Below are 23,511 nucleotides of genomic sequence, written 5' to 3'. Positions count from 1 at the left end.
GTCAAAGTTGTAAGAAAACTTGGGAGCCCTGGGCCCTCTGCATGAGTTCTATCACTCACTGTTCCACTTAGGTTTTTGTTTTTTTTTAAACTCTTACTTTCCATCTTAGAATCAATACTATGTATTGGTTCCAGGGCAGCACTTAGTTTTAAAAATTGCTTTTCTGTCATTGTCCTTCAGATCAGCTCAATTTCATGATGGTAGTGGCCACTTGCTTACACAAAGTGCTTCTTGTACATGGGTCATCCTTTGGTGGGTTTTTTGGTTTTTTTTAAACCCTTACCTTCTGTCTTAGAATTGATACTAATTATGGGTTCCAAGACAGAAAAGCATAAGGGCTAGGCAATGGGGGTTAAGTGACTTGCCCAGTGTCATACAAGAAGTATCTGAGGTCATATTTGAACCCAGATCCTCTTGACTTTAGGCCTGGCTCTCCATCCACTGAACCATCTAGCTGCCCCCTTCAGAAGTTTTTTAAAATATTGTATTTATAGCATTTGGGGAAAGCTCCTAACTCTCCTTAAAGAAATGATTGAGGATGGGGCAGCTAGGTAGCATAGTGGGTGGAGCATTAGGCCTGGAGTAGGCTCAAATTTGGCCTCAGATATTCCTAGCTGTGTCACCCCAAACAAGTCACCCCCAATTGCCCAGCCCTTGCACTTCTGTCTCAGAGTTGTTACTAGGACAAAAAGTAAGGGTTTGAATTTAAAAAGAAAAATGATAGAGAGCCATATAATTGGCTCCTGTAGTAGACCTGTTTCTCTTCGCCATCCCACCTACATATACCCATTACTGAACTGTCAATGGAACCACAGCAAAGACTGCTGGGCAGAGTTAAAGGTTGGCGGTCCTCATTCTACTAACCACCACTCCTATATTCTCTTTTTTCTTTCTCTCTCTCCCCCACTCCTTCCTCTCTATCTTTCCTATCCTTTCCTTTCCTTCTCTGCAAATTTAATGCATAAGATTTACCATCTCAAAGTCCTGAGGGAAATATGCTTAACCTACAATCATGCTATCATCTAGCTCCCTGGACTGAATCTTCCCCTTTCTTCCTCAGCTGTAGCCTCCTTAAGACCCAGGGAATCTTGGCACTGGCTTGAGAGTCCCATGGGGGTTTCTAGAGACAAATATTTTTCCTTTGGCTCACCTGCAGAGTAAGCATCCATGCTCTAAGAGAACTCCCAAAACCCCAGCCAAAAACAACCCTAATTTGTTTACTTGGCACTGTACAGAAAATGAAGGATACAAATCCATATTTTCCACTCTAAGGGACTACCTCTGGGACATGTCAGACGAAAGCACAACTGCCCTCCAACCTTGAGTAATGGAGAGCACCACAACAGGATGTCAGGCAGCCTGGCTCCCAGGCTCAGTTCCAACTTGTAGCAGGCTATGGTCCTTTATAATCCCACCTTTCTCTGGTCTATGCTACAGTGTTCTTGAGCCCTCTACAGTTGCATAGAATCTCAGGGTCCTGAGGTCTCAAGGCCATCTATTCCACCCCATACCTGGCCATGAATCTCCATAACATGTGACCATCTTGCCTTTACTTAGGGCCTTTTAGTAAAGGGTTATCCTCTGCCTCCTGAAGCAGCCTGCTCAATTTTGGGACATTTTGGATATTAACATCATTGTTCGCTAGTTTTTTTTTTTCTATCTAGCCTAAAGTTGCTCCATTGTAATTTCTACCTGTTGCTCCCAGTTCTGCTCTCTGGGACCAAAATGTATTCAAGTTGACCCTTCTCTCATACAGCAGCCCTTCAAACACTGACTATTATGATTTCTACCTCCCTCCACCCTACCCTTCACCCTTCCACCCTCTGCCCCAGTTTTCTCTTTTATAGACTGAACATCTCCTTTTTTCCTTCAATTAAAATTTCCATGGCGTAATCTTGAAGCCCTTCAACATCCTAGTTGCCTTTCCCTGAATATTCTCCAGCTTATCAATGTCCTTCCTAAAATACAGCCACCCAAAGCTAAACAGAGTACTCCAGCTGTAGGTTGACCAGGACTCTTAACCCACAGTCCTGGGTACTCTACCTTTCTGGGGTTTTTTCCCCTTAAAACCTTTGTCTTCCATCTATCCATTCTAAGACAGAAGAGTAGTAAGGGCTTGGCAGCTGAGATTAAGTAACTTGCCCAGGGACACAGAGCTATGGAAGTATCTGAGGCCAGATTGGAACTCGGTTACTCCCAACTCCAGGCATGCTGCTCTATCCACTATGCTATCAAGCTACACCATCTTTCTTAAAACTACAAGGAGCCCTGTCACTGCTTTGTCTGGCGTTGGGTGAGCTCAAGTTTTTTGCAAAGTTCTCACCTGGGAAGCTGTAATTTAGTCTAACCTGTACTAACAAACGAGGCTAGGACAGGTTCTCTTGTATTTGCAGTCAGATTTGGGGTGCAATCAGAAATTCAGTCTAGATATTCACCCTGCCTTTAGATTCTTCCTATCTTACTCTTCCTGGTCCCCAACTGCACTACAGAGAGTAATGATTATGAACTGTCTATAGGTTAGACAAGGTAATAGAGATCTAGCTACTTTTCTTGCCTAAAAGGATTCCTGGCCTAGTGTCCCCATTTTTCCAAAGGTGAAGACTTTTCCTCTGCCTCCCCCAGCTACTTTCTACAAATGATTTGGATTTCTCTGTCTGTTGGTTTTCCTTACCAAATCTTTGTTTTCCTTGCTCTCCCCAAGGGTACTTCTTTTAAGTTGACAAAGGCGCTTCTGATTTTGCTGAAGCTATGGTAAAAATGGTCTGCGCCCATTTCATCTCCAAAAGTATATACAGGGGCCTGGGCCTTAGCCTATTCCAAAACACTAAAAAAAGAGTCCACACTGTGTTTCTTCTCTCTCTTCTTCAGTCTCTTCTCCCCCAGTGATCAATCAGCTTTTTGAAACTCAGAAGTTAGATATAAAGAAATTGGAGCCTTTTCCACCTGTAAAAACCATTTTTTGTTTCAGTAGCTGATGGGACCAGCACATACAAACAGCATCGTAGAACTCCCTCCTCCTCCAGCACACTCACCTACTCCCAGAGGGATGAAGAGGACAGCATGGTATGTCTACTATAGTAAGCGTCTTTCTAGCAAACTAGTTATTATATTCGGATAATAAACCCAGGAGACATGACCAGAGGGTATAGTGGACCTGGAAGTACCTATTCTGATTGCCCAAGGGATGTGGTTTTCTACAAGAACTCAGTTTCAAGAAAGGTAGGAAGTGGAGATTTTGTATAAGTGAGGCAACTTAGTCAGTGCAATGTGTACATTTGAGCTCAGGAGATCATTAAGTTGGACTCATGTGGCTCTCTTCTTGCCATTTAAAGCTATGTCCTGAATCAGATGGAAGTGTATAGAATCTGGGCTCTGGGACACATTGGACATACGGACACATAGCAAACGCCAGGGGATTTGAAAGAACTTCTGATGACTTTGAAAGTTCTCAGTCTTGAAGAAGGTGATGATTGTCAGAGAAGCAAGACACTGGTTCACCTCTCTCTTAGGTGATTGAGTTCAAGGAGAGGATTTCTAGATACAGAGGCAAGGACACCCAACACTAAAGGCAAGGGATCTGGTTCAAATCCTGCCTCTGGCAATTAATACTATGTGACCTTGGGTAGATCATTCAAGCTCTTGATGCCTCAGTTTCCTCATCAGTAAAATAGGGATGGGCCTGGATGGTTTCTGAGATCCTTTGCAGCTCTACATCTGTGATCTACTTTGTACACTCAGGGCCTCTGAATAGATAGGCACAACATGTCAGAGAAGCCTTTGTAAAGAAGCCCTTATGGCTACTTTTGTTAACTTAAAATTGTTCAATCAATCTTAGGTTGTTTTTTGGTTTTGTTTTTATTTTTCCATCCCTATTTCTGTTTTTCATTCTTTTCATTTGAGGACAAAGTTATAAGATGGAAGGCTTTCCTTACCTCTAAGTGCGCCGAGTCTTCGGGCAGTTGGAAGGCAGTTAAGGCTGAACAGATGTGGGGTTCTCAGCTCTTTTTTTTTTTAAGCCTAGTCTTGCTAGGACAAATACCTCAAACTGTCAAATGATTGCAGATTTAAAGATATGAGAGAGGAATGTTGATACAGCCTAACAAAAGTAGAAAATCCAGCACATGCCATAGTCCACCCCCGCCCCACCCCCTACCCATCATGTAAGCTCTTTTAGGGATGGGATGATTGTCATCTCCAATACCTAGCTGATACCTTGCACAGAATAGATACTTAAAAAATGTTTGTCAAATTGGTTTTTTAAAAAAGAGAAGGAAAAACACATGAACAAGATAAGGGGAAAACCCCAAAGCCTGATGACAGGCATCCCCAGTACAGAGGGTGATATGCCAGAGGGAATCCATCCTTATTGGACCTTTCAGGCCTATAAAAAAACCTTCTGTCCTTGGGGTAAGACCTCAGCTGGAGGTCTCCAGAAGGTAGTTTCCAGAAGCCACTTTCCTTCCAGATCCCAAGTTTCTCTGGGAATGTTCATAGCTGTTGCTGGTTTTGTTTTGTTTCATATCTTTGTTTTTTCCTTGTCTCATTTTAATCCTCAGCACTTAGAGTTTCTGGCCCATAGAAGGCACTCAATAATGCTAGTTGACTGTTGTACTTGTGCCTTTTCTCCTCAAACATTTCTGTTTTGTAGTCTGCATCTTTTCATTGCCAGGAAAGCCATATCATTAGATTAAGGGCCAAGGGCCAGTAGGTTGGCATTTGTTTTCCCCCTTTCCTGGGCATGAAATAGGAGCCTTCATTCCACTGCTTCGTCCATATGGCCACCCTTGATTGCAGAGGTTTGCTCTCCTCTGTTCCCAGCCTTCTTCACTCAGGAAGCCCCGAGTACCCAGTTTATCCCCTAATAAACTTTAGGAAGCACGTATTCCAGGCTAAACTAGGCACCTAGAATAGAGACAAAAGTTAAACTGTCCCTGCCCTTAAGGTGCTTCCATTCTATAAGGCAAGACAACTCTATTTTTTTTCCCTAAACCCTTAGAATCAAGATAGGTTTCAAGACAGAAGAGCAATGGTGGGGAGGGGGGGGTTAAATGAATTGTCCAGGATCAAACAACTAGGAAGTGTCTGAGGTCAGATATCAACCTAGGACTCCTGTCTCTGAGCCTGGCTCTTAGTCCACTGAGCCACCTAGCTGCCCCCAAGACAACTCTGTTAATAATAGAGGGGCAGCGTAGTAGCATAGTGGATAGAGCAGCAGGCCTGGAGTTGGGAGGACCTGGTTCAAATCTAGTGTCAGATATTTCCTGTCTGTGCCACCCTACACCCTAAGGCATTTAGCCCCAGTTGCCTAGCCCTTGACAATCTTCCGTTTTAATACTGATACTAGGAAAGAAAGTAAGGATTAAAAAAAATAATAGATACAGAATGTGTCCCCAAATAGAAGCCTAATCCCATGAACCTCTTTGGACGAGTCTTTCCCTTGCCACCCTCTCTCCGACCCCGAGTCAGCTCTGGGCAGATGGGGCCCAGTTTCCCATGGCTAAGGCCCATAAGCAGTGGTAACAGAGCTGTGGACTGGCTGGCTAGGCCCTCATCTCTCCCTTTGGAAGTTGTACTTGGCCCCTTGCTGTGGTTTGGATCTGTTCTCTATGTGTCTCCTGGTTTTCCATTGCCCGTTAGGATGTTTTGACTCATTTCCTTAAACTTTCCACTCTCGTTCCTTATGTGGTATTTCCATGCAAAGATAAAGGAAAAGCTATTTGCAGCATTTCTTAGTAGTGGGAGCCTATTGGTGGGCTTTGGCAGCCTCTTGAGCACACAGGGTACAGAGGGAATGTGGCTGCCCTCCATGTGAGTAGCAGGCTAGGAGCACCTTTAAAACTGGCTCTGCTCTGGTCACATCCTGTTGGATGATGGAGGGCTCATAATTCAGCTCAGATCCAGTTCCTCTCCTGCCCTCTCACTGGTTATTTTGATTTTTTTTTTTTTTTTAATGATTAGAGTACAGGATAGCAGGGAGCTCAGGAAGACAAAGCACAGTGAACACTGACGCTGGCCCAAGGAAAGGATTAGATCCGACTAGATGGAGAGTCAGAGGTAATTGTGAGTTCAGTTTCTCTCCTTCCCAGGCTCTGAGCTCCTGCTGGGAGACTGGCCCTCTTCCAGAAAGAGAAAAGGGGATGTGGATGGGGACAAGTTTTTATTCTAAGACCTAAGGCCTGTGATGACCAGGCCCTCAAATACTCTTGGTGCTTAACAAATGTCTTAATAGTCATTTCTGGGCTCAGGTAGGAATGCTGATGGAATTTTTTTTTAACCCTGACCTTCCATCTTTGTATTCATTCTAGGGTAAAAGAGTGGTAAGAGCTAGGCAATGGGGGTTAAGTGACTTGCCCATGGTCATACAGCTAGAAAGTGTCTTAAGGCCAAATTTGAACCTGGGACCTCCTGTTTCTAGGCCTCACTCCCAATCCACTGACCTATCTAGCTGCCCCAAGTTGATGGAATTTGAATTTGGGGAGTGTGAACCTTTCAGTCAGTTAAAATAGTCACAACATTCACCTAAGGGGAAGATATATCTATGGTTATCCTGAGAATGTGAACAGCAATTTCCATCTCCTCCATGGATAAATAAGAAAAATAGGCTTGTACTACAGCTAAAAGGATTTCAGTTAAGAACAGGGAGGTTTTGGTTTTTAATTTAATTGTTGGGTTTGTTGTTGTTTTAATACACCAAATCTGAGAAATTTGAACATGTGAACACAGGAGGTTCTGGCATCTTTGTTTCTGGAGACACTGGTGAGCCTTGCAGGTTCCCAGGATGGGTTAGCTCTAGTCAGATCTGAAGAAGGGGTGGCCACTAGAGGTCCCTTCAGCCATGGAAGGAATCCTGTCTTTCATGGGATCCTTAGAAACTCCTTGACCTGAACAAACCAAAGCAGCCTCTAAGAGTTTTCCAGAAAGAGCCAGGAAGCTTTTGGGACCTGAGTGGGTCCCCTCCCTTTCCCCACTGGAAGCCCTCGAAGCCCTTCTCAGGCTACAGGGGAAGTATCATTTTGCTTTCCAGAAAGAACTACTTTGTGTTTGTATATTTAGTCCCTTGCTGTTTTCGCTATTCTGCTCCTTCCCTAAATGCCTGCCCACTAGGTCAAATTGTCTGATTTTCATGGCCTGGTCTGACCTTCTGGAGGATGTAGAGAACTCAGATTCAGGTTTGCAGTTAAAACTTTCTATCGAGTTGAGGACCATTCTAACATCTCCCTCTCGATCTAACCGACAGCTGGATGGTAATGAACAGTGAGGGCCTGAGTGCTTCATGCCCTGCCTATCCCAGCACCCCCCTTCACAGCCCCAAAGACTGGTGAGAGCAGGATTCTGGATTGGCCTTTGGGCTGCCCCACTAAATACAGGAAGCAGGAAACGGCCTAAGAGTGTCCTCATTGAATTGAATAGGAGGAAGTCACTCCATTGACACAAAGAAAGTTGGCAGATGTTAGATAGGGAGTAAAACAACAATTTCTTGGGCTGAGATTTCAGGGCCAGTCAGCCCCTGGAAGCTGCAGGGAAGGCCCCTGGCGCTTTCTCTTTCAACAGGGAATGATCCTGTTTCAAGGGAGTCTGCTTGTTCAGGCTCCCACAAGTAGGCCCTAGTGGGATGGGTGGAGCAGAGCCTGGTGCATTGACATGAGTGTGTAACTGGTGCTCACACTTTTGAAACTTCATCCAACTTCTTAGTCACATCCCCAACTTTATGGGGATCACCAGAGGCTGGAATGCAGTGGGACTTGGGAGCCAAATCTGAATTAAGCCTCGGCTCACTGTGGCCTGACTTGAGGGAGCCTCACCACAGCTCCAGAGCCCCAGGGGATACAGAGATCTCTGCCGAGCCACCTGGTGAGCCAGAGGACCGAGACTGCCAGGAAATGGGCTTACGGGGCACTGGTGGCATTTCCTGAGGTAGGGCCTGAGGCTAATTCTTGCCTTGCTGTCTCTTTTCCATTTGCAGCCCCCAATCAACACCCCTCGACGCTCTGATTCAGCCATATCTGTTCGCTCTTTGCATTCTGAATCCAGCATGTCCTTACGGTCCACATTCTCCCTGCACGAGGAGGAGGAAGAGCCAGTATGTATCTGGGTTGACTGGGGGGTTGGGAGAAGCATGTGCAGCAGTGCAGAGGCCCAAAGGGGCCAGTTTTCTTCTAGTTGATGATAGAATTTAGAGCTGGAGGGGGCCTTAGAAGTCATTTTGCTCAGGTAGCACACTGGATAGAGTGCCAGGCCTGGAGTTGGGGGGGCCTGGATTCAAATCTGGCATCAGACACTTCCTTAGAATTGATACTAAGACAGAAGGTAAGGGTTTAGAAAAGAAGTCATTTAACTCAACTCCCACATTTTACAGCTGAGCAGAGTAAACTGACTTGCTCAAGGTGACACAGGTCTAAGCAGCAGAACTAAGATTAGAACGCAGGTTTCCTGACTCCACATTTCATACCCTTTCTGCCATAGCACACCGGGCCATTCAAAGATGGCCCGTGACCAATGCATGGAGCAGAGACCTCAGCCACAAGATATTTGCTCTAAAAGGCATATAAGTGAGAATTAATCCTGGGCCACCTCAACCCTCCCTGTGCTGTCATGCTTCCCTGATCAGCTTGATGAAATGTTTCACCGACCTTTGAAGAAATATCCCAAACAACCTTAGGAATGGATTAATATAAAACAAGGAAATCATTAGCATTGTTCTCGCTGCATTCTCATCTCAGTGGCAGATGGTAGGTACTGCAGAGACCTGAATGCACCAGAGTGATCTTCCATGGCTTTCCTGGCCCATGGCATTTTTCTATCTTTGTTTCATGGTGCCCTGGTTGGACTCAGGTGGTCAGTACCTTGCGGTAACTTTGTTCATGTTACTGAGTCCGAGGCCCTTGGAATTGAAAGTGGTTTCAAACTTGTCCCCTCCATCATTATAGATAGCAGAGGCTTGTCCTAGAAGCTGCTCAAGGCAGAAACCTTTTCTTTTTTTAACCCTTATTTTCTGTCTTGGAATCGATACTAAGCATCAGATCCAAGGCAGAAGAGCAGTAAGGGCTAGGCAGTTGGGGTTAAGTGATTTGCCCAGGGTCACACAACTAGGAAATATCTGAGGCCAGATTTGAACCCAGGATCTCCCATCTCCAGGCCCAGGTCTCTATCCACTGAGCCACCTAGCTGCCCCAGCCCTTTCTACTGCTTAGGGCCTGCTACCTCCAGGAAGGCCATCTGCAATAAGAGCTAAAGACAATTAAAGAATTAGACCTCAGAGGTCACCTCGTTCAAGTCATTTTATAGATGTGGAAACTAAGGCCCAGAGAGGTTAAATCACTTATTTTAAGTCATACAGATAATAAGTGGCAGGCGCAGGATTCATATCCTCTAAAGGTCCTTTAACTCCAGATCTAACACTTTTTCTGCTATGTTATGCTAAGAGAAAGAGAGGGACCTAAGACCTGCAGAAAACTGTTCATAGGATTTGTATATAAGGTAGATGAGAAGCTAACACTACTTCCACTGCCCCCTCTCCCCAATTATAACTTAGTAGCCTTCACTCATTTATGCCTCTGGAGCCACATTTGCAAGACCAAGAACTTCTTTTTACAGAGCTTAGACCAGTGAAGGGCAAACTTTTTAAAGAGGGGGCCAAAGGAAAGGAAATGCTCATCTGTCAATCTGTTTCTAAGGCAACTCTTTCGAAGTTTCATTGTATTGTATCCTACTCATTGTATTTGTCAGATTAAGAATAATGTTGTGGGCTGGATAGAACATTTCAGGGGGCTGCATCTGACCTATGGGCTGTAATTAGCCCATCACTGGTCTAGACTAACATTTTCTCATGTGGAAATCAAGAGCCCTTGAAGAACCAAATTCTTTGTAGCCAAAGAATTATGGTCTTATCACTTTTCTAATGATCTTAGGGTTGGTCTCTCTTTGCTCAGAATTGAAAGGAATCAGGGTTTTAGCTATTTCTCCAGTAGCCTTAATTGGACACATTTAATTTAATTCAACAAATATTTTAAACTATATTTTTTTCTTAATTTTTATCATCACCTTAATTTCCAGATATGTCATTCTGTTCTTCTCTCCCTGGTGAGCCATCCTTTGTTTTTAAAAAAAAGGAAAAAAATTTTTAAAAAGCAATTCCGGGAATAGCTAGGTGGCTCAGTAGATTGAGAGTCAGGCTTGGAGACAGGAGGTCCTGGGTTCAAATTTTGCCTGAGACACTTCCTAGCAGTGTGACCATGAATGAGTCAATCAACTCCCATTGCCTAGCCCTTCTTGCTCTTCTGCCTATGGAATATTAATTCCAAGATGGAAGGGTTAAAAAAAAAAACAAGTCAGCAAAACTAAGCAAGGCATCAGCTAAGACAGACAATATATACATTATGTTATATCTCACTTTTGCAAAGAAGGAATCAAGGTTCATTTTCTTATCTTTTCTCCCAGGCCAGGTTTGCTCATTAGAATTAACCAGTATTCAGTTTTGGCACTTCAGTCTTTGTTGTTGTCAATGAATCTTTGTTTTCTTTGTTCTTTTTACTTACTGTGTCAGTTCATACAAGTCTTCCCATGCTTCTCTTAATTTTCCACAGTCTTCATTTCTAATAGCACAGCAATATTCCACTATAGTCACAGACCACAGTTAGTTTAGCTGGCCCCCAATCAACAAGGCATCTACTTTTCAGGAAACAATTATTAAAACTCCCTTTCACAAGGACAGTGAGGTAGCACAGTGGATAGAGTGCTAGGTCTGGAGTCGGGAAGACTTGGGTTCAAATTTGGCTTTAGACACTTCCTACATGTGTCACCCTGGGCTAGTCACTTTATGTCACTTAACCCCACTTGCTAAACCCTTGCCCCTCTATCTCAGAGTTGTAACTAAGACAGAAAGTAAGGGTTTTAAAAACAAAAAACTCCTATTGACCCATTACCAAGTTCTGGGATACAAAGACAGAAACCACATAGACCCTTGTCATCAAAAGACTTACTGGCTATTAAAAGAGGAAGCATGTATACATGTCTCACAGGAGAGAAAGAACTGCAGAGGCAATGACCTAAGGAACTGGAAGAAGGAAGAGGCCTTTTTTTGGCAGGGATGGGGGGAAGATGGGCAGAAGAGGCTAGGATTTCATGGAGGGCTTTCACAAAGGGAAGAACTTTGAAGGAAAAGGGAGAAGGAAGAAAGGAACTATGCCTGAGTGTTCACTGTCTAGCTAGGAACTGCCTCTTGTAGATAGAAGACCTTCCATCTCGGGAAAAGGCAGCTGAGTTCTCCCCAGGGTATGGTGCTTTTTGCTGGACTTGGGCACTGCCTCTCTGCATGTGACACACAGCACACTTTGGAGGGAGAGAGAGAGTCCCACCATACCTTCAATGGTAGGTGCTGATTCTAACTGTACTTGCAATGGTGAAGGAGCTGTGTGTGCTAAGATGGAAGTTCCTTGAGGGCAGGGATGGTTTCCTTTTTGTGTTTTTATCCACATTGCCCAGTGTAGTGCCTGACTTGATAAATGTTTATTGAATTTGAATACTACGGCTACATTTGGCATAAGGTATCAGTATTCCTTCCCCAAATATCTGCCCACTTAATCAAATCCTTGCCCTTTTGATTGGTTACCTATCTACCTACAGTGTCTTATCCTTCCCTCCAGTGGCCTCTGAGGGAAATGGGCCATTTGGAAGAATTTTGATGGCTCTTTTCCAGTGACTCAAGCCACTAGGTAGGCCTGACTTGGGACGATTTACTGAGCAGCTTATCTTGACCCACAGATTTCAAAACCTGTCAGTATGGGTGGAATGGCTCCCAGAGTCATCCGAAGTAGCCTAATCAGCAAAAGTACAAGTATCATGTGACCCTGGGGCAATCACTTAACCCCAGTTAACTCTCCCTTACCACTCTTCTGCCTTGGAACATGTACTCAGTATTGATTCTGGGACAGAAGGTAAGGGTTAAAAAAAAAAAAGAAATATATATATATATAAAAATAAAAGTATCACTTTTTTCCCCAGCCAAAGTCCCCGCAGCTTTGATACCCAGCAGGCTAGTCTCTCTGGAGCTCTACTTGAGGCCTCTCATTCTTAGTTCTCTACTAGAACCTCAGAAGGAGGCAGAGGCAGGTTTGGCTCCTCAGTGGACCTTTATTGCCCATTCAGCAACTCTGTCTATAGATGGTCAGCCTGACCTGGATGCTGAGGACAGACAACATGTGGAGGAAGTTTCCCCCAAAGAGAGCTTCACCCTGTGGCACAATAGCTTTCTGACTTTGCTTTCAGTGCTTCACTCTCTCCTTTCCTCTTGGTCCCAGGAGCCTCTGGTGTTTGCGGAGCAGCCATCAGTCAAGCTGTGCTGTCAGCTCTGCTGCAGTGTGTTCAAGGACCCAGTGATCACGACCTGTGGGGTAAGGAATCTACCCTCTGCCCCAGAGCATCAGGGCTATGGATCCATCCTATGCTTCTCTCTGCTTGGGGTTTATAGCCCTTGAATCCTCAGTGGGAGAGGCAGTATGGTGTGGTAGATAGGGTCCTATTCTCAAGTCAGGCAGGTATGGGCTCAAATCCCACCTCAGACACTTACCAGCAGTGTGCCTCTGGACAAGTCACCAAGATTTGCTAGCTGATTTAGAAAGCATGCCGCTGCTAACAGCTGGGTTGGGAGCACCAGAGGCTGCCTGACTTAGGCTAGAAGGAGAGAGAGAAAAGAGTAGGTTACAAAGAATTATTGGATGTGGGGTGAGGAGTGACCTTTGAAGTCATTTTGGCCCATCCTTGCCATGTGCCACTGAAGAAGCTGAGGCCTAGGGAGGACCCAAGGTTACACAGTAGGTTAGTGATCAGAGCCAGGGCTCCTGACAGCCAGTTCAGCTGTCTGTGCTGTACCGTTCTACACTGCAGTGTCTGAAATGAAGCCTCTCAAGAATAATGATGTGTGGTCCCAGAATCACCATCCAACCCTGACTGCTGACCAGCCACCCTGCCAGGCTATAGCTTGGGTCCCAGTGGGGAGCAGTTCTGAGAGCAGGTTCATCTCTATTGTTTCTATAGCTTCCCCCACTGCTGAGTCTGGTGTAATGTTCTCTGATAGTTCCTAATAGGAAAGGCAAACAGGAGACCCCTTGTCACTCTAAAATAGAGGGCTAAGGGGGCAGCTAGGTAGCTCAGTGGATTGAGAGCCAGGCCTAGAGACGGGAGGTCCTAGGTTCAAATCTGGCCTCAGACACTTCCTAGCTGTGTGACCCTGGGCAAGTCACTTGACCCCCATTGCCTACCCTTATCACTCTTCTGCCTTGGAGCCAATACACAGTATTGACCCCAAGACGGAAGGTAAGGGTTTTAAAAAATTAAATAAAATAAAAAATTAAATAAAATAGAGGGCTAAAAGGAAAACTGTTCTTTAGCAGGGAAGTCAGCTAGATCAGGCTGCAGAGCTGAGAGCAACACTGATCAGCTAGGCCATAGCCTCCAGGCTACCTGAGGGTTGCTTGTTCCTTTTCTTAGTGCTTTAGGGCAGGGTGGCAGAGCCAGATGCCATGTGGACCATGAGGAGAAGCCATAGGATCATAGTGCTAGGGCTAGAGATCACAGAAATGTCTCCCAATCCAACTCCCACATTTTACAGAAAAGAGACCAAGAGAAGTTAAGTAGCTTGCCCAGAGCCATAGAGGATTCCAGCTTAGGTCTTCTGACTCCAGATGTAATGTGCTTCCCTGCCAGGAGGGTTTGGACTCTGGTTCCCTGGAGTGTATGTTCCCCATGAAGTAGGCCCCGGGGAGGGCTGGGGAATAGGGGCTGGGCCCAGACAGACTCACCCACAGACAGCATTTGTTTACTATCTGTATGAGTCCTGTTATGAGCCCTACTTTCTCATTGTCTCCACAGCACACGTTCTGTAGAAGATGTGCCTTAAAGTCTGGTAGGTACTTGGTCCTCTGCACTACTCTCTGCAAGCCTGCCTTGTGTCTCTGCCAGTTTGTTAACTTTCCGCTGAACAAAAATGCAGCCAACTTCACAGCCCAGAGAAGGGCTTTTTAAGGGCAGCCCAGGGTGCCGCCTCTCTAAGCTGCCTGGCATTATTGATGGATGCCGCTGCTCCGGCCTAATTGTCACCATTAGCAGCGAAGTGCTTTTGGGATTTGCTGTGATTAAAATTCCAAAGAGCAAATCAGAGATGCCTGAGAGCTTCCGAATGGGGGCGGGGAATCAAGAAGAGAGGCACCAGGGGCTCAAGAATGGCCTAGAACACACTCTGCAATCTCCTCAGCCCTTCTGTTCACCTTTAAAGGGGGCTTGGGACAGGGCAGAAGGCCATCACACATCTCCCCATGTCCTTGGGGATGCTCATGCCCTCTTTCAGACACTCAAGGGGACCTGGTTAAAATAGCTGGATGATTGAAGAATAAAATAAAAATGGATGAATGCTTCCACTAGCTCCTAATATTTCATTCCATTTGGCTGAAAGTAGCTAGAGCCTGAAACTCACCTCTAGATGGTATTCTATGTTAGGTGTTATCAGCTATGGTTTGGGTCATGTGGAGGAATGGCAACCCAGAACAGGGTCAGGGAGTATGCCCTTTAGTGCTCAGTACTTTGACCTAGATGCTGAATATCCTGCCAGTCTCATCTTTTTGGCTACTGCCTATCTGAAAGGCCCTGTTTCCATCCATGAAGTCTGCCCAGCATCTCTCTATCCCACCTGTTTGTTTAGCACTATCCTTGAACATTTCATCCTTAGAGACAGTGTCTATATGAAATCTTGACCAGACAGTTGGCCTGTGCCTAAGTCACCACCCTGTGCCCCATTCACCTTACCTGAGTTCGAATAAGGTTTAAGGCAGCTTTTGGAAAGTAATAGAACTTGGGATGGGTGCTCCAAGTTCCTAATTCTTTTGTCTTATGACATCATTCCCTTGGACTCCAACATCAGAAAATCTGTCCCTAGAAAACGGCAGAGAAAGGAGAGCACTTCCTTTCTGGGTCTTTGGGTCACCCTATCACCCTATGCCAGGGGTCACAGGAACTCTTAGTCTTAGCCTTTTCTACTCAATCCTAAGTGTCAACTCTTAAGACAGAAGAAGGGCTAGGAAATTGAGGTTTAAGTGACTTGCCCAGGGTCACATAGCTAGGAAGTATCAAAGACTAGATTTGAAGCCAGGATACTACTCTTCCCCCATCTCCAGGCTTGACACTCTATCCACTGTGCTACCTAGCTGCCCTAGTCCTAACCTTTCCCAGGAGCATTATATCCAAAGAAAGTCATGGAACCAAACCCTGGACCCTCACCAAACTCCATACTGATACATTAGTTGGTAAAGGCACATCACCCTTTTGCTGGGCCTCAGTTTCTCCATTTATAACCTGAGGGTAATAGTTAGCATTTATATAACATTTTAAAGTTTAGAGAACACTTTATATATATTATCTCATTTGATCATCATAACAGCCCTATAAGGTAGGTGCCATTATTATCCCCATTTTACAGAGAAGAAATCTGAGGACAGAAACAAATAACTTGCTCTTGATCACATAGTTGCTAAGTATCTGGAGCAAGATTTGAACTCAGATCTTCCTGAATCCAAGTTTACTACGACATTGGCATGTTTACCTTTATTCTCCTTCAGATAAGAATGTGGGGTGATTTGATATAGAAAGTAGTTCCCTGGAACTTGAAAGTTCTCAAATGAATCCCCCCCTGCAACTACCCCACCTTGTGCTTCTGGGCTGTAGAAGTGGTGGAGTTAGGAAGTGAGCAAGCAGAGCTGCCTCAGGGAAGGAAAGCCTGGCCCCAGCGAGGATATTTCCCACTCCCTCTGCCCCACAAAGCTCTAGTCCCCAAGTCCCTGACCAGCTTTTCTGTCAGCTCCCTGGAAGGAAGGGTGTCTTGTCTGCACAGGCAAGGCTCAGGTCTTTGGTGTCTGAGAACATCAAAGCTTTCACGGTAACTGGGGAGGAGGAACCCAAACTTCTCATAGGGCCCCACTTCTGTAGCCTTGCTTATTGTAGAGATCCCTTTCCTCACTTACCCATTACTCCCTCTCCTTCAGAGAAGTGCCCAGTGGACAATGCCAAGCTGACTGTGGTGGTGAATAACATCGCCGTGGCTGAGCAAATTGGCGAGCTCTTTATTCACTGCAAGCATGGCTGCCGTACCGTGGGCAGTGGAAAGCCAGCCACCTTCGAGGTAGATCCCCGTGGCTGCCCCTTCACCATCAAACTCAGTTCCCGGAAGTAAGTGAACATTCCTGGGAGCAGGTCTTCCTTGTGGGCTTGTGCTGAGACTGGTGACAGCTCCAATTTTCCTTTTTGGGGACCTTTCCTTTATATCCCATCCACTGGGCCTGGCCCCTCTTAAAGAGGTTCATAGCCAACATACCTATTTGCTGCTATACTCTCTCTAGTTCTGGGTATTGGTCCAATTTCAGGAGGGGCTTCTCATTCCTATTTTGGGGCAGAGATCTAGGGAAATGAGGCTTTCTCCAATTGAAGTCCCTGGGCTCAATTTCATGCCATGTCCTTGAGCAGGGACCATGAAGGCAGCTGTGATTACCGGCCTGTGAGATGCCCCAACAACCCCAGCTGTCCCCCTCTGCTGAAAATGAACCTGGAGGCACATCTCAAGGAATGCGAACACATCAAATGTCCTCACTCCAAATATGGGTGAGTAGCCTGAGCCAGGCCCTGGAGAGTGGGACTGCTGGGCAGGCTGAGGGACCACCCTGCCTGAGCTGAGGTAGCGCCACTGAGCAGGGGCTGAGAGGCATGGATAAATGATCAGCTGGAAGACTTGGCCAGGGATAAGGCATCTTAGAGCCATTGGGGACCTGGAAGAAACTGTTTATTCATATGACCATGAGAAAGTGCTAAAACCCATTCTCTGGCAAATGTAAATAAAAGAAGACCAATGGGTAGTAGTAAGGTGGCACAATGGATAGAACACTGGGCTTGGAATCAGGAAGACTCATCTTCAGGAGTTCAAATCCAGCTTCAGACACTTACATAGCTGTGTGACCCTAGGTAAGTCACTTAACCCTGTTTGCCTTAATCCCTTATTTGTAAAAAGAAAAAGAAAAAGACGCCTGTCCCTCTGGAGAGGTCTGGATTCATGGGTTCTGAGAATAGTAATAGCTAGCATTTCCATACTTATTTTATATTTACACAGTACTTTATCCTATTTCATTTTATCTTTATAACAAGCTTGTGAAATATTTGCCATTATTACCCCCATTTTACAAGTGAGGAAATTTAGGCTAAGAGAATTAAGTGACTTGCCCAGACCTACATAGCTAGTAATTGACTTTGGTGAGATTTGAATTTCTTGACTCCAAGTCCAGCACTGTAACCACTCTGAGACCTAGCCACAGAGCTGGACCCCCAGCCCAAGAGCAAGCATGAGGCCAGAGAGGGAATGCATGCTGGCTGGATGCTTTAAGAGTGCCTAAACAGGGAAGGAACCACTTAGCAGGGGTTATTCACTCTATATCCTAGCACCACCAGTATGTAGAGGGCCATCCCAGGTTCCTCCTCGCTCCTAGGGAAAGAAGCTAACAGGGGATTCCTAGTGCCATGGAAGAGTGGAGCTTAGGGGGTAACACACAGAGCCCTGGGTATACTGGTAGCTTCTGCTACCAACTGGAGGGAGCCCCTGATGGGGTGGGCTGGGGAGGACTGTCCACATCTCGCTAGTATTTGTCCACAGACAACCTTGGGTCTGGGCCCAGCCGCACCTTCTTCTTTCCCCAGCTGTACCTTCATAGGAAATCAAGACACCTATGAAACTCACCTGGAGACCTGTAAGTTTGAAGGCCTGAAGGAGTTCTTGCAGCAGACAGATGATCGTTTCCATGAAATGCATGTGGCCCTGGCCCAGAAAGACCAAGAAATCGCCTTCCTCCGGTCAATGCTAGGGAAACTGTCGGAAAAGATTGACCAGCTGGAGAAGAATCTGGAGCTCAAATTCGGTATGGAAGTGAAGACTAGGCCTGCCTTAGAGGGCCCCACAGAGTATTGGATCCTGGCCAGAACTGGGCCTCATCTCCCATAGAAATCAGTGCCCAGTGGAGCATTTACCTTTTTTTTATAATTATGCATAGAAACAATTTTTGACAATTGTTTTCTGACATCTCCCCATTCAGATGCTCTCTTCCCTCAGCACCCCCCTCACCCTACCCCAGGCAGTAACTAGCCTGATACAGGTTATGCCCCCACTTCATGCAGAACATATTTCCAGTGAACACTTCCTCCGAACTCCTCCTGGGGCAGCACAGAGGTGTTGGGGAGTGATGGCATTCTCTTGCCTCTCTAACCCCAGGGCCTAGAGCAGAATTAGAGAAATCATCCCATCCTCAGCATCCTCAGTGGTGAAACAGAATGGGTCATCCTGACTCGAGCAGTGCCCACTCACCCAGGGGATGGCCATCTTGCCCCTGAGCTGAGAGATGCCCTCCGTTCTATTGCACCCCCCCCTCCCGAGGACAGCCCCCTTCCTCTTGTTGCCAGAAGCAATGACCCTGGCAATGCCTTCTACCTCCTTCCTTCTAGATGTACTGGATGAGAACCAGAGCAAACTGAGTGAAGACCTCATGGAGTTCCGACGTGATGCATCCATGCTGAATGTAAGCTGTTAATCTTTGAGCCTTTCTTGCTGGGCAGAAATTCCAGTGGGACTTGAACATGGGGCAGAACTTGAGCTTCACCTCATTTGAGCTGGGTGACAGGCTGGAATTTCCAGCTGTAGGGTGTGCCCAGACACCCCTTTCCTCCCCACCACACTCAAGATGAATATACTGAGCAGGTTCCAAGTATTATGGGACCCCTTTCCCCCAGCCCCCTGTGAAAGGAGTTTTTGTTTGTTTGTTTGTTTGTTTGTTTAAACCCCTTCCTGCCATCTTAGAATCAATATTGTGTATTGGTTCCTAGGCAGAAGAGCAGTAAGGGCTAGGCAATGGGGGTTAAGTGACTTGCCCAGGGTCACACAACTAGGCAGGATCCATGGCTAGATTTGAACCTAGGACCTACTGGCTCTCCTCCACTGAGCCATCTAACTGCCCCCTTTAATAGGAGTTTTTATAGGCCATTAGTTGACTAAAGCCTTCTCTTGATGAAGTTAATTGCTATTAGTCCTAAGCCCAGCTTTTGAACCTAGCCCTCATGCCTTGGCACCATGCCAGTAAGGGGAAAGAAGCAGGAATTGTGACCCTTTCTGCCTCTATTTTTCAGGATGAGCTGTCTCACATCAATGCCCGCTTAAATATGGGAATCCTAGGATGTAAGTATTATGTTTACCCTCCATCTGGCTTTCCTACAAAAGGGTCCAGAGCTTTGTGCCATTCCCTTTATTTACTTCCCAAATGGTCCCTGTTTGTTTCTGGGGAACAGGGCAGAGCTTAATGCTAAGCTCCCTGAGGCAGGGAGCAGCCGCTGTCCCTCAGCCTCACAGATTCTGTTTTTTTCTCAGCCTATGACCCCCAGCAGATCTTCAAGTGCAAAGGGACCTTTGTGGGCCACCAGGGCCCCGTGTGGTGTCTCTGTGTCTACTCCATGGGGGACCTACTTTTCAGTGGTTCATCAGACAAAACCATTAAGGTAAGTTTGGCCCCCTGGGAGTGTGAGCATGTGTCCCCAGGGCACAGATTCTTGGCCAGGCTGTGCTATCATATTGTCCCAGTGGTCTCCTGCCACCCTGGGTTTTAACAGCCTTGGGCTCAGGGCATTGTGGGGGGGGGGGGGCGGGAGGGGAAGTAGACTCCCCATTGTTCCCTGTGCCCCAGGGGTGACAGAGACCAGAGTATCATGACTTCCTCCTCTGGCCTCCAATGCTGCCTTTTCCGGATTCTGTTTGACTGAACTTGTTGCCCTGACAGTAGTACACGCACAAGTTTATCAGCCTCTGACAGCCTTAAAAGGTGATCCTTTGGTGGGAAGGATGCTTTGGGAACAGGATTGCCTGAGCCATCAGGGAAAGGATTTTGTTTTGTAGATCCTCCTTAAGCAGCAGCCATGTTGGCTTCAGTATATTGGGCCTACACCCTGATTGGGGAGGCTGTGAATATACCCTGTACAGAATTGAGGAGGGAGAGAATGCCAGAGCCCCCAGTCTAGTCTTCACGTGGCCTAGACTCCTGAGTGAAGCAGAGATGGCAGCTGCCGATTACTCTTGGCCTATTGTTTTTGAAAAAGATATGGAAGTAGAAATCTCTTTGGGACATTCTACTCTAGTCAGAGGCTTCTCTGCCAGCAAGTGCCACTCTCCTGGGCAGCCCTTATGGCCGGGCCCAGACCTATGTGTCCTGAAGTAGGGAGGAAGCAGCCAGGGTCTCCAGAAATAAGAAAAGGTAAGACCTTTCTCCCTCCTTCCCTCATGAAGGAAGGCCTAAGGAACCTCAGGCCGGATCTGAGCCTGTTCCATTTGCTATACTCTCTGCTATTCTTCCTCAATGCTGGTTTCCCTTTCTATAACCTCCTGACCATAGAAGCCTTCCAAATCTACTCTGCCTCTGAAAAATCAGATGGCATCTTTGTTTCCATAAGTGCCAGCACAATGTCTGTACTTAGAAAACTTCACAAGTGGCTTTTCCAGGGGCCCTTCGATCATCGATTGAGAGCTGAGAAAGGCCTCAGACACCAGTTAGTCCAACTCCCTCATTTAGGAAACTAAGACACAGAGTGACAGGGATTTGGCAAGGTCTTATAGGTTGTAAATTTCTCAGCTGGGATTTGAATCCAGGTCCCCTGACTCTTATATTCAGTCTGCTTTTCCACACTGTGATGCCTCCTATTTCCAGAGAGCAGTTGCTTTGCTGAGGGGAGACCTCCAGTCAGAGAAAACAGCTGTAGATGGACAGGACCTTCTTTGATTCCTGCTTCCCAGCAGTATCAGCTGACTTTCCAGCCTGCTGTCAGGGTGGCTATCCAGGTCAGGCCTGCACCCTTCCTCTATGTTCTGAGCCCTGTCTTTCCTATTAGGTGTGGGACACCTGCACGACCTACAAATGCCAGAAGACCCTGGAAGGCCATGACGGCATTGTGCTTGCGCTTTGTATCCAAGGGTGAGTGCCAAGGAGGGGCCGCCATCACCATGTTTTTGTGCTTGTGATGGCACGCACCCACGTATCTCTGTGTATGAATGCTGGTGTTGGTATTCAGTAAGGGGTGAGGGATCGGCAGGAGTGTTCAGAGGCTGAAGGGATAAGCCTTTGGGAGCTCTCCAAGGAAGTCCCTGGGTCAGGGAGGCCACTGGAACATGGCAGGCAGACTCAGGCAGGTGGAACCAGCAGGCTGGTGAGTGAGGGGCCTCTGATGTGTTTGTTTAGGGGCTCAGCAAGCCATTCTTGGCCAGATGCTGCCAAGATAGCAGCTTTGCTGTGCATAGACTGCAGATTTATTCAGTGCTAATGTGCGCGGTAATTACTTCACAGCTCATATTTGCACAACGCTTTCCAGACATTCATCAGTACGCAGCACTGGGGACAGGGACAGGAATGACGGGAGCACAGGGGCACTCCCGTTGTTCAAACGAGAAGTCCGAACCTGAGGCCTGGCAGCGTAGCTTTGGTGCTATGTAGAGACGACCTGAGGTTCCTGGGATCCAATATTAGCCGTGGTCTTGGAGGCCGCTAATGGGAGCAGCAATGGAGAGCTATGTACTATCGGGAGGTCTCTCCCACGTCACTACAATGAACCCTTTAATTCTCCAGGTGCAAGCTGTACAGTGGATCTGCCGATTGTACCATCATTGTGAGTGTGGCTCAAGAGAGGGCTGGGGCAGGCTGGAGGAGGTGGGCCCCCAGAAATGGCAGGTGATGCTGTCCCAGGTGTCCAGATCCCCAGGCTTCAGGGCAGATGTGAAAGAGATACTTTGATCCAGAGTTGAGAACCCTTGCCACAGCCTAAGCTGCTGCAGGGACCTTCAAGGAGAGGGTGTGCATATCTGCATCCATGGGTATTCCTCCAGGCCTTCTCACCCAAGGGGACTGTTTAAGTAGGGCATCAGGTCTGCATTCCCTGCCTTTGTTTGTCCTATTAACCCAAGGCCCACTCCACTCCCTGAGAGAGAGCTGTGGTGTGTATGCCCCCTGGCACCTGCTGTCTTCTCACCTTCTTAGACACTGACTTCAGCTTCAGCTAGGGACCCTGCATCGTCAGCCCCGTTCATTTTTGGGCATGGAAAATCAGCACACCTAGGCCAGAACAGGGCCTCACTGATGAGCTGAAAACAAGTTTAAAAGCCCCAATCAGCTAGCATCCTTAGCCACAGAAGTTCAGCCAAGGAGGACATGAAGGGAACACAGTTTTTGTCCCTGGGAATCCTAGTTTGGAGAAGGGTTTTTTCTGGACCCTAACTCTCAGGCTCACTGAGACTGAGACTGAAGGGGCCAGGACCTGGCTGAAGCTCATTCCCCACACCTTTGCCACCCAGAGAAAATAGGGAGCCAGAAGCCCATTCCTGAGACACCCCTCCAGAGAGATAAATCCCAGTTAGCTCCGTCTTTTCCTTCTCTAGGTCTGGGACATTCAAAACCTGCAAAAAGTCAACACTATCCGAGCTCACGACAATCCTGTTTGCACTTTGGTTTCCTCACATAACATGCTCTTCAGCGGCTCCCTCAAGGCTATCAAGGTACTGAGAGAGTTGGAGATGAGTGTCCCTGAGGGCCCCTCCAACCACGTCAACATGAACTACCCTCCCTGCCCCCAAACATATACCACGCACATGCTTAAGTGGGGATTGTTCTTAGCTTTAACTGTATATAACCTGAGGGTGAAAGAAGTATTGTGAATTGGGTACCTGGTGAATATTTCTCTAAGAAAGGGAATGTGAGACTGACCCATCACTCATAGAAGTGGGTAAAGATGCAAATGTGGCATTTGAAAAATGGCTCCAGGTGTGGGTGTATGGGGCAGAGGTCAGTGGGAGGAATTAGGGGAGGTACTCGATTTAATCAGAGAAAGAGGAGAGGAGTCTGGGTGCTGGGGAGAAGATACTCAGGGATTTCAGCTACTGACCACAAATGGAGGGCCTGGTTAAAATGGTGGGTAGATAATAGCACAGTTAGTCCAGGAAATTGGACAAGCCTCCATGGCTCAATTAGAGTTTACTTAGGCTAAGGTCCCTGTCTGTCAAGCTCAGCAGTTCTGTGCTTTGTCTCATGCTCATTTTGTTTTATTGTATTTCCCATAAGTGTGAAAGTCCTTTGGAAAAAAGCAACTTTTGTTTGGAGTGAGCTAAAGGAGGAAAACAAGAACTGGTAGAGGTGGAGAGATACAGAAGGGGCCATCTTTCCTTCATCTTTGGGGGCATATTACTCCGATCAAGTATAGGATAGAAAAGCAAAGAATCCCTAGCTAGAATTGGATTTGGTCAGTGCTCTTTCTGCCAACGGTCTGATTTTGTTTGTTTGTGTGCGTGTGTGTCTGTGTCTGTCTGTGTCTATGCCTGTGTTTGTGCACGCACATACATGATAGGATTTTCAGAGCCTGCGTCAATAGTTATTGTATGCACACCTAGGCCTCTTGAATGGCCTTCCCCTG

The 23,511-nt window shown here is 46.6% G+C and overlaps 1 protein-coding gene across 1 annotated transcript in view; it reads left to right on the top strand.

The window, feature by feature from the left end:
- Positions 1-23,511, top strand: part of TRAF7 (TNF receptor associated factor 7) — a 45,128-nt gene that overhangs the window by 16,178 nt on the left and 5,439 nt on the right. Inside the window, exons 4-16 of the mRNA XM_044657222.1 lie at positions 2,972-3,063; positions 7,964-8,080; positions 12,297-12,389; positions 13,867-13,900; positions 16,029-16,212; positions 16,507-16,641; positions 17,725-17,942; positions 18,523-18,596; positions 19,201-19,249; positions 19,439-19,566; positions 20,947-21,029; positions 21,678-21,717; positions 22,484-22,600. Coding sequence (XP_044513157.1) covers positions 2,972-3,063; positions 7,964-8,080; positions 12,297-12,389; positions 13,867-13,900; positions 16,029-16,212; positions 16,507-16,641; positions 17,725-17,942; positions 18,523-18,596; positions 19,201-19,249; positions 19,439-19,566; positions 20,947-21,029; positions 21,678-21,717; positions 22,484-22,600 — 1,364 coding nt within the window. The remainder of the gene's footprint in view (positions 1-2,971; positions 3,064-7,963; positions 8,081-12,296; positions 12,390-13,866; positions 13,901-16,028; positions 16,213-16,506; positions 16,642-17,724; positions 17,943-18,522; positions 18,597-19,200; positions 19,250-19,438; positions 19,567-20,946; positions 21,030-21,677; positions 21,718-22,483; positions 22,601-23,511) is intronic.

Source organism: Gracilinanus agilis, chromosome 1 (genome assembly GCF_016433145.1).
Source record: "Gracilinanus agilis isolate LMUSP501 chromosome 1, AgileGrace, whole genome shotgun sequence".
NCBI classification, from domain to species: domain Eukaryota; kingdom Metazoa; phylum Chordata; class Mammalia; order Didelphimorphia; family Didelphidae; genus Gracilinanus; species Gracilinanus agilis.
This window is presented reverse-complemented; position numbering and strand designations above follow the sequence as displayed.